Source organism: Antrostomus carolinensis, unplaced genomic scaffold, assembly GCF_000700745.2.
Source record: "Antrostomus carolinensis isolate BGI_N321 unplaced genomic scaffold, ASM70074v2 scaffold5577, whole genome shotgun sequence".
Classification (NCBI taxonomy): domain Eukaryota; kingdom Metazoa; phylum Chordata; class Aves; order Caprimulgiformes; family Caprimulgidae; genus Antrostomus; species Antrostomus carolinensis.
Window position 1 is genome coordinate 342,751 of NW_010326581.1, and position 11,510 is coordinate 354,260.

The 11,510-nt window shown below is 35.4% G+C and overlaps 1 protein-coding gene across 2 annotated transcripts in view; it reads left to right on the forward strand.

The window, feature by feature from the left end:
• The window catches only part of SOX6 (SRY-box transcription factor 6), a 220,119-nt gene extending 208,896 nt beyond the window's left edge, over positions 1 to 11,223 (forward strand). Inside the window, exons 12-14 of one of the 2 annotated variants that reach the window (XM_029085874.1) lie at positions 84 to 317; positions 2,823 to 3,039; positions 10,920 to 11,223. In XM_029085874.1, coding sequence (XP_028941707.1) covers positions 84 to 317; positions 2,823 to 3,039; positions 10,920 to 11,223 — 755 coding nt within the window. The remainder of the gene's footprint in view (positions 1 to 83; positions 318 to 2,822; positions 3,040 to 10,919) is intronic. The other variant, XM_010171617.1, reaches the window with a different exon arrangement.
• The last annotated feature ends 287 nt before the right edge of the window (positions 11,224 to 11,510 follow it).

The following is an 11,510-nucleotide window of genomic DNA, read 5'->3' on the forward strand; positions in this document are numbered from 1 at the left end:
TAAACACAGCACTGAAAGCGCTTGCGTAATCCACGTAATAATGTTTTGCATCCATCTTGTTTCTTCCTGCCCTGACATTACAGGAAGTAAAGCAATGAATGGCTCTGCAGCCAAACTACAGCAGTATTATTGTTGGCCAACAGGAGGTGCCACTGTGGCTGAAGCACGAGTCTACCGGGATTCGCGGGGCCGAGCCAGTAGCGAACCGCACATCAAACGACCAATGAATGCTTTCATGGTTTGGGCAAAGGACGAGCGTCGAAAAATCCTCCAAGCCTTCCCTGACATGCACAACTCCAACATTAGCAAAATCCTAGGTAAGTGCAAGGCGATGAACAAGTCAGGACTGTGACTGAACCAAGCTGAGGGAAGCTCAGAAGGCTCTGCTGTAGTAGTGGCAATTGTCAGAGGTTCATTATTTTTGAAGCTGTGGAAAGATGAGGTTATTTTTATTGGTGACACAGGCTAGTTACTTCCTTCTTGGATATGCAACTTCTCTAATTTTAGGACATATTGTCTGGGAGATGTTCACTGAAATTGGACTTACTGAAAATTATACAAATGAAGACTCATGAGTTGTTTTCATTTTCATTCCTTTTCCCTCTCTGTCCCTTCCCTAATGCTTTTTCTTTTCAACATCAGAGTCACAACATGCACTAAAGAGCAGCATTCAAAAGGAATGTTTTGTGAAATCTGTTGCAAGGGTGTATCCTGATAAAAGGTCTAATTGCAATTAATTCCATTAGAAATCACCTGAACTCTAAATCATCTGAATGCAAAATGGTACTTGCTGGAGTAATTACTGGGAAAAAATTAATAAAATACAAAATCAAAGGTTTATGTCAGACAGTGCAGTGTCAAAGAAAGAAACCTAGCACAGTTCCAAAGACATGTACATCTATACCTTCTCTCTTGCCAAATGATGTTTGATTCAAAATGTTACCGTGTTCAAAAAGCCGAGGAAGCACTAGTATCATACAGTTAAAATATTGCCTAGTTAAAAGACACCATAGTTAATATTTAATTTGTATGGATTGGGACAATCAGGGAATATACCATGGATTATATTTTGCCACTGTGCAAATAAATTGGCTTGTTTTGGAGAAATTTTTATTTGCTTTTTAAGATCCCTCCAGAGAATTAGAAACATACGTGAGAATGAGTGGTGAAATGTTAAAACCTATATTTGCTTTCTGAGTCTTTGAAGTGAAAGACAGATTCCTAATGTAACTCGTAATAAATAAAAGTAAAAATCAAGTTTCCTTTGTAATCATTTTATTGTAAACTTTGAGTTCAAATACATTCTTACCAAAGTTTGTTGTATTTTAGTTCAATCAAAGGCGAGAATGCATAGAAATAAATGTTACTTTGTCCTAAAACTTCCAAAATCTTACTTGGTAGTTCTCATATTTTTGTCTACCATATAAGTAAGTTACATGAATAGCCTTTCAGTTTTGTATAAAACCTGCACTGTTTCAATGTTGGCAGCTGTAGGGAATCTATATTATTTGTGTGCATTCTGTGAAAAAACTATTAGGAGCATAGTAACTGTATTCATTAGAATGTAAACTTCCAGCATAAATATTTCAGAAGTGCCAGCAGCTGAGTGTTTGTTAACCGTGGAATTAACCTGTCAGTATCTGCTCTGCCACAAATAAGTCTATGTCCATATAATATCTGTGCAACTTTTCCAGGACAATGAGAAAAGAGACTGAAATATTAGAACTGCCATAGAGTATTGCTGGCTACGGATAATATTTATACAACTTTTCCATTTGTTGATGTATGAAAAATCTTGGTAAAAGAATAGCTTCCACCCACGTTTACCACAGCTGTAATCATTTTATTCATCTAAAAGACACCAAAAAGCTATTTTCTGCATTTCTTATCCCCTAGGAAGAAAAAAAATCCCTTCTCTATTCAAGTATTTAGATAGCTCCTTATAAACAATACAAGAGATCTGAATACTTTTTCCTCTTCCTGTGTACACTTTGTTAATTTTTAAACTTTTTATTGGTGCAGCTTTCAATGAGAGTTTACAGTACCTGAAGTAGTGTATATAATTACCATGTGCTTTCTGTTTTTCCTTTTTTTTTTTTTTTAAATATAAGTTTGGTAAATGTAACTTTCTCAGTGCAGTTTTGTGCATTTATTACATCTGACTGGAAGATAATATGCATAATAGGATTTAAAATATGGTAAGGGGCCAATATTATGCTAAGCTTATATCAGAAGATTAGTAAATTTAAGACACCCAGGTAGCAAGAGATTTTTCATAATTTTGTTGAATCTATAAGGTTTTGATATTTTTTCCTGCTACATAGCAAGATATTAATATCTATTAGTAAGAGCATATAAACCAAATCTTCATAAAACTATGAAAGCAGCATGTATCCCTAGGCAATGTGTTAAGCTTTTAACGGTAAAAATATGGCTGTAGACCTTACTTAACCATAATAATGTGCATGGTATTACAAAGGTATAGACTTATTCACAGATTAATACGCATATTGTAAAAAATTAAATAGACTGTTTTGCAGCATGAGGCTGAGATTTTGAGAAGTAACTATTAATTTTAAATGCACCTATTTAATAGAGATTTACATATGCTTAATCTGCAGCAATATCTGAAAGTCAAGGTTCTTTTAAGGTGTCTCAGGTTGTCTTTTGCAATATATGCATTGGCTGATGTAAATTCAGATCAGTTTATTCAATTAACTTATTTAAAATGTGTTTATTATGGCAAGAAGGCATGTTGAAATGTGTATGTGTAAAGCTAAACCTGCTTTACTTGAGCACTCACTGGTGTTTTGTGTTAATAGGTTCTCGCTGGAAGTCCATGTCAAATCAAGAGAAACAACCTTATTATGAAGAACAAGCACGGCTAAGTAAAATCCACCTAGAAAAGTATCCTAATTACAAATACAAACCTCGACCAAAACGTACCTGCATTGTTGATGGCAAGAAACTGCGTATTGGTGAATACAAACAACTGATGAGGTCTCGAAGACAGGAGATGAGGCAGTTTTTTACTGTAGGGTGAGTACTATTGTTGTAATTGTTTTCAAAGACAGAGCATGGTGTTGGAAAACAGACAGACTTATCTGTTTAAGTCACTGACTAATGCCATTTAGAAGGTAAGGATTTGAACCTGTAAAACCTTGTGAAAAACATAAGACATATCATGGAATATGGAGCTATCAGCTTGCCACTGAATGCTGATTATGAGACTGATTGTGGAATCCTTTAAAGTCAAAAGAAGTTGTTTGCCATTTTTCTAAAGGTTTGAATCATGTCTTTTGTGAGCTATTAGTAAGCTAATCCATTCTGGGTTAGTAATGACTCCAGGAGCATTTCCTAATTTAAGACAAGAACAAAGAGAAAAAGATTATTCCAGTGTAGAATAAGGAGTCAGAAGAGGGGGGAATAGGGAAAGGGACAGGAGGAATAGCATTTACATTAGAAACACAGATTAATGAATGATATCATAGCATGAGGCTGTTTGGAATTTTGTTATATATAGAACTGTGGAAAAAATATTTTTTAAAAAATAAGTGTTTTAGGAAGAGTCTTTCAAGTAGGGTATAGATAGACTGAGTAGATTGACAACTCAGAATATATGGCTCAAAAAGATCCTGTCACAGTTTTAAAAACATTGTCTGTTTTTTGATAGTATTTCCTCTAGTCTTCAGCAGAGAAAGCAGCACTATGAAAGATCTACAGGCTACAGATAAAAGTCCAGTGAAACAACTGCACCACAACTGATTTCTCTCTCTTGGTTTTTTTTATGAATTAATCTGTGATGCTCAGTGCTCTAACACAATGTTTCTGGTGGTTTACAGAGTCTAAAAGCTATCTCCAGTGCCAGCCTTTCCAAATTCACAATGTTCTGCTTATTTCTCTAATCACAATAGTCTCCTTTTGTTGCGTACTTCACTACCAGATAATTGACCTTGACGTTGATTATGTGTCCTCATTTTTGGCTTGGGATGCAGAACTCCTGTTGCAGTCAATTACTTTGTGGTACAGCCTGCAACAATGTGGGCTTTTTCTTCAGTCAGTAAATAGAAGTGGTTTTGATATCTTGACATAACCTTCCAGTCCCTAGTTTTGACATTGTTTTTTATTCTTCACTCTAAGGGAAATTGTTTACTAATAGGCTTCCATCAGCATTGTACATAGAACTCTTAAGTAGAAATCTGAATTTATACAGCACATCACAAATTATATTCAGATTGAGGGAATGAAACTTTAGCTTATGGCTTCCAAAGCAGATTGACAGACAAAATCACATCTAGACAAGAAATGCAAAAGAAAGCCAAAACAGCAGTCTGAAAACTTTCAGAATTGTTTGCTAATTCAAAACAGTACTAAGCAGTAGCATTTTACACATTGGAAGTGGTGGCTAAATATGGAGGTGAATACAGAGGAAGGATTTAAGATTTGTGATTTATAAAAAATACCCCAAAACTATTCAAAATTAAACAGCTAGTACAACCTAAACATAACATCTTTCTCATGTATCAAACGGTAAGATCACAGACCATGAGAATGTAATCATTTTCTTGAAAGGATTGGTTCTAATTCATATTTATGCTAAGTCCACTTCCCCATGCTCTATCTATGTTGAAGAAGTTCTAAAGTAAGAGTAAATGGCCTTTGTCCACTTATATAATGATGCAGTGGACTTTACCAGAAATAATGACTTCTAGTTATGCAAGTGATGAAAACAGGGGTATGACGTCTAATGGATGCATTCAATAAAAGTGAAATGAGATCCATGTTGCAGCTCAGTATCAATATAGATTTTTATATTGAGAAAACACAGACTGTGATTTTAAAAAATAATTTCATGCTTTTATGTGACTTCCTGCTGTAGCCCCAAATTCCCCTTTTCCCTAACAAAAAAATAAAACCAAAATTCTTGGAAGAGACCAAGCAAAAAGGGTGAAAAAATGAGAACAGGACAGTTTTTCTGAACAGAAACATAAAACATGGCATCATTTATTTCAGCAGAATAGTTTACTGAGTAATAAAAAGCAACATTTCATCCAAATCAGATTATAATTAAGTGAAACACAGTAATTGAGCCCATCAACTTCTTAAACTTACTCTTCCTTGTGTTTAATGTAAATATCACATAAAGCATCAGCTGGAGTAGTTTTCCTGACTGACCTCGTACACCCGTCATTTTTCCAGTGTTTTGATGGAACAGCCAGTATAAACTGTCCTTCAGAACTGTAGATGTGGGAGTTGAGATGCAGTTTCCTTTTCAGAATTAAATAGGAGACAAATGTGGTTTTTAGGACTGAATATACTTTTTGTTTACAGTAAATAATTCAGTGTAAGTACAAAATAGAATCCAATGAAACGTGCCAAGTGCTTCATACTGTTTGAAGTCCTACTGTTTTTTCTTTTTTTTTTTAAAGAACATACCAATTAAGTTGGGAATGGGTATGCCAAAATGGCAAAAAAATATGATCGCAGAATAAAAAGATAAATAGGAGATGTGTGAAGTGAAAGATAGACTTTCAAAACAGGTGGCTAGAGGAAAGTATAAATAGCAAGAAAAATTATATTCTTTCATATTTATATTTGGTATTCTCTTAAACCAAATGCCCATTTCTGGCTTAAGCACTCCAGTAAGGGCTAGTTCCTACCAGATCCCCTCGGGTGAGACATTGGCTAGCACAGAATAATGCTGCCACGAGTACAACTAAAACACCCCCCCATCACAAACCAGAAAGAGTTTTACACTGCTTGAACTTTAAAGATGCAAAAAGCTCATACTACTTACTTCAGTGAGCCACATTCTTTGATAAACATTGATAAGATGCACAAAAGTTGTTTAGAGACTCTTAATATACAAACTAGCCAGGCTTTAAAATAAAATAGAGAAATAAGATAATGAATGGCCAGGTTCTGTTCTGATTTTTGAAGAAAAGCTTCCAAAGAATTGAAAAAGAGTGAAAATTATTTTTTTAATAATTTGGCAGGAAATTCATGTTTTGAGATAAATGTTATATATGTGATAGACCAGCACAAAGAATCTAGGAACTATTTTGAAAGAACAGAGTGGAACTTAAAATGTGCATAGGCCTGCTATTGCGTCCCTACGTGAATGAATTTTGTTCTAAATGAGGCAGATAATATACAGAAATAATTCATGTTTAACGCAGGGTATATTAAAAATTTTCTGGTTTTAATCTAGTGGAAGCTGAATCTGAAGCCAGCTATGTCTTTAAAATAGTTGAGTTATTTTTAATAATAAAATTATTAATGGGAAGTTGTGAATGCTAACTTCAGCGTAAGTTAATCCCTGAACAGACTTTGTGTGATTTACAATTTATCTTCAATTGTACTTTTTTTGTAATACATAAATAAATGCGAACTAACAAATGGATCATATATAAACCATAAATTCAGACATTTTAAGTTAAGAGTCTGTCTTTCGTTGCCTTGTCTTACAAAAATAATTCAATTCTCAGTCATTTTTACAGTCTAACACACTCTAAATACAAGTATATGATATATACATTTCTCTGCAAAATGATGTAAGCAGTAACTTTTTTGTGTGTTTTACCAGTGTAAGATGTTTAGAATAAAGCCTTTATAGTGTTTATAACTACTGTACACACATAGTCTGGATGTTGCTAGACCGCGGTTTTGAATAAGGCTGTAATATTATACTCCTGTAGCTTGAACTTAGAGTCAGTACACAATGGGTGCTTTTGTGAGATTTACTGTTATTTCATTCCTTATGGGAATGTAAGTTTCAGGGGTGTGTAGCATAGAAGCATTTTTCTTAACGCAATGGATTTTGCTTCAGTCATTTAGAAAGCTGTCAGAAAATAGTTGGGAAGGGATCAGAAAACTATGGTAATTTGCCAATTTAAATGTTTAGTTAGCTTTGCAAAAGTCAAAAGTGTAATGTTCTCCAGGAAAATCCTAAGAATATTAATGCCACAAACCTGTGAGCAGGTCAGTAGGTCTAAAAATTTTCATTATCTTCTTTTTTATATTTACCTAACTGTTTTGGGCCAAATCTTTGACCTCAGGCTGGACAGACATGTTAGCAAACCTGGCAGAGCAGAGAGGCAAGAGAGCTGTAGTAATTGGCTGCATAAAGATTTCTTGGGCGAAGAGGAGATGGTGGAGATAAGAGTTTGCAGCTAGGGTATGTAGCCACGTGTCACCATTCCTGACAGATCTGAAGAGACAGGAAGATCAGTGTTGAATTCTGGAAATCCTAACCAGGCAGAAAACATCCTTGATTTAACCATGTGCAACTGAGCTGAATTGTAACCTGGAGCTTGAAGTAAAGCATGCTTTTATCTCCTCACTACAAGTTCCTGTGATAGGCAAAGCTCTAGCTAGATACAAGGATTAAACATGTGGAATTTAATGTTAGAAAAAATATTCTTAGCATGAATGCCTTTAAGAACTACAAATAAAAGAAAACATAATGGCCAGAGTCATAGGTTAGAAACTCCAACTCTTCCTTTCAGAGAGAGTGGTTAGAATTTAAATAAATGCTCTGATTTCTTCCTCCCTTTCCATCCTATAAAATTTAATTACTTAGAAAATGATAACACTTATCTCCAGTAACATATACCATCCATATAGTTTGTGATATCTTAAAATAACGCTTTCTGGGATGTAACACAGCAACTTGAGCAGAATTTACAGTGACAACCTGATCAGCTCTAAATAATAACAGGGCTCAAATGAGAGGTGGGTGTCCAGTTACTGGGGGTGTGTGGGTGCCCATGTTTAAGTGCTAGCAAATTTTTACTAGCAAATGGGTAGCAATTTCAGACACTTCCCATTTAGGTGGTAGTTACCACATGTTTACAGCTCCACGGTGAGATACAAGTGATTTAAAGCTTCCAGTTACTACCCACCCAGCAGCAGGCATCCACACCATGTCTGATTTTTGTTTAACATGTAAAAAAGAACTGAGTTTATGAATGGCAAATTCAGAAAGCCTTTAACTTTCTTGTTACACTGACCAAGTTGTTTACCAGTTAGATTCATTCTGTAGTTTGCCATGCATTTGGTGCATTCTCGAGTAAAAGGTATCTCTCTAAATTCTGCTTCATTATGCTCAGATGACCTGCTCCCTTTATACTTTGAAATGGGTGGTACTTGGTCAAATATATCCTGTCCCATTGAAATGTGGGTATGGAAAAGAGTTCTGCTGGCTTGATAAATGTTTGAAAGAACGTCTGAATTTCTTAACTTAGTCTGTCCTTTAGGGTTTAACACAGACAACCATCATTTTATGAAGATACCTCACAGTCTTGCCCTAAATAGATTTTTTTTTCCTTTCTCCTTCATGCTGCTTATAAAAAGGCACTTTGCTTCTGAAAAAAAGCAAACTTTTTGATGGGAAAGGTAGGGATGGATATTGGGGTTGTGATCCTTAGTGTCATCTGTAACAGAAGGGCAGCTTGCACTCTTATCATTCTTTGAGTATGTTCTGTAACTTTTATTGGAAGAGTTGTAAAAATGCCTTTTCTCAAAACATCTTTTGGCATTAATATTGTGGTGTCCTTTAATGAACGCTTGGGGATGCTTTGCTTTGTGAATTTACCTATTCTCAGAACACTGGAAAAATATTAGTACCAGCAGTTGTGAGATGGGCACATTAGAGAGAATTAAGTGTGTATGGCCTGGTGACAACTATGTAGAATTTTGATGTGACCGTGTATGGGTTTCTTTTTCTTTTGCTTTATGGACACAGTCATTAATGTGAACATTTTCTAGGTCTAAAAGTTGTGGAGGAGGTACATGTGGGTTTTTAACAGTAATAGTTTATACTCCTGACAACACGCAATCCTAAAACAGAAATGTTCCCATGTGAGGTAGGTGTTCAATTTTATGGATAAAGTATTGAAAGATGTTTGTAGAAAATCACTTGCAAGCAAATACATTGGCTGAAAATTGTTTTCACAGAACATTTATCAGACCATTTAAAAAGTGAAAATTTAGTGAAAAATCCCTAGCTGTTTGTAAATCATCTGCAAATCATCATTTGCAAACAGGAGTATAATGACTGTGTCAAATGAATTACTGCAATGTTTTTGCTCGCTGCTAGCCAGGTGTACCATACTTACACAACAGATGTTTGAATTTCTCAAGCTGTGCAGAGGCTTTAGGAGTCAGACTAGCAGTACCAGCAATGACAGTGCTACATGCTATTTTAGTATTATCTTACACAGAGTGTTCATGATTGGACTATCTGTATTGGTTCCCAAATGAAGGACGTTGGTTTATCAGTAACTCTGTAAGGTGATATTTATCAAAATGAGTGTTTGATCAATGAACAATAAAGACTTAACATTTAGGGTCTTGTAAATAAGCTTTACATTATTTTGTGTATTGATTTAGCCAGTGATTAAGGATTTGTGAGAGACTGATTTATGGAATTATTATTTTTTTTTAATTTTAGCATAGAATGACACAGTAGTCAAGAATTTATAGATTCATTAGACTATTCTAACACATCTGACTGTTTCTCCTGCTAAAATGATATAATAGTTCTCTAATACTTTGTTAATATTGCTCTAAAGAAGGTTGTGAATACATTAAAATACATTATTCTGTAAATAGATTATGCAAATAAGCATGTATGTTCAATAACTAGTCAATACTAAAACAGCATCTTCCAGGGCACTTGGGTATTTCTAGTACTGGAGTGTGTTCATTCAGTGCTACGTCTGAAGTACAATGGAGATTCTCTTCCTTCAGAGAAGCCAGATTCCTTTTTTTTCTCTTAGCTTTACTAAAGGTAATGATCCAGAAATAATAAAAGAATATTTGCATGAGTATTTTAATATGGAAAGTATGTTATTAGTTAATTAACCCAAATGTAAGAAGTAGATTTAATTAATTTGTAGCCAATAAAGGCTTGACCATGGAAAGGGTTCAGCAACCTGACCTTTACTCAGCAAAGCATTTAAATATACGTACATCACTGTAAGAAGAGACATTGCATCACTTAGTACAGCTATGTGCATGCCTACAGTAAAGCTTGTGTTGAATTGCTTCACTGGCAGCGATATGAGCCTCCTCTAGTTGAAGTGTGGTATTGCTCCAGGATGCTTAAAATCACATGTGCATGAAAAAGACAACATTACATAGTGCATAGTTAGATATTAGGAGGTAAGACATGTCAAAAGTATTGCACCCTTATTTGAGCCTTCCTCTGTATTTGCATTGTCAAAATAAATCAGATCTGACATTGGGTCCTCAGGAGGAAGTCTTTAATTTTTGTAGACTGGTGGTTACCATAGAAAAAAAGAACATTTATTCTTTTTTTTAAGTACTTTACTTAAAAAAGTCTTACACATTAAATCCTGAAGAACAAATGGCATTCTGATAATGGATTTAAATAAAAATCAAAAGCCAGCAGTAAAATATCAGAAGTATTTCTCAATGACATAGGAGTCTGTCTAACACTTAAATAGAAAATTACATACTTAGACAATGTTACTTAGTCACCTGTGTGCCATTTTAGGCAATGTTGAGGTCCCCTCATTAATAGGAGCTCTTTTCAGGAGTTTGGATGATTTAGATTTTGGATACATGATGTCTGCAGTAGCAGTTAGGCGTCACACAGGTGCCTGAAGCCTTTTGATGATCTCTGTCCAAGTGCTAGTTTGCAGTATAGTTTAAATAAGCATATAAAATACATAAAAGAATCAATGTCTGGTAGTTACTAAACAGTTTGCTCTCCGTTTGTCCTTGTGGGGAGGTCAGGTGAACCAGTACCATACAGGACCGGACTGTGAACCCCAGAGGAATGCATGCAGCCTTTCTAGGAAACCACTGGCTTTGCTTTCATGTGGACTTGCGGAAGGTCTTCCCTCCCCTGAACACAGGAAATCACGTTCCCTTCTTGTTTTTCCTTCCAGACAACAGCCTCAAATTCCAATCACCACGGGAACGGGGGTTGTCTATCCTGGTGCTATTACCATGGCGACTACCACGCCATCACCTCAGATGACATCAGATTGCTCGAGCACCTCTGCCAGCCCTGAGCCCAGCATCCCCGTCATTCAGAGCACTTATGGTATGAAGACAGACAGCGGAAGCCTTGCTGGAAATGAAATGATAAATGGAGAGGATGAAATAGAAATGTACGAGGACTATGAGGATGATCCCAAATCAGACTATAGTAGTGAAAATGAAGCCCATGAGGCAGTCAGTGCCAACTGAGGAGTGTTCACAGAATTAAAGTACTCAGACTCATTTGGGTTTTTTTGGGTTTTTTTTGAACAAAAGTTCTTAAAGAGCCTGCATGCATGTGTGGCTCCTACAGTTACATCAGCAGAATGGTCTTAAATGTTTCTTAACGTGTGAGACAGATTGTTTCCCTAATTTTTCATGAACTTGGGTTTTTTGTTTTTGTTTTGTTTTGTTTTTTTAATTTAGATGAAGACATATATTAAATATCAGACATCAGGACTTGAAAACTTAAATGAATCAATAGCTGTCTTACAAGT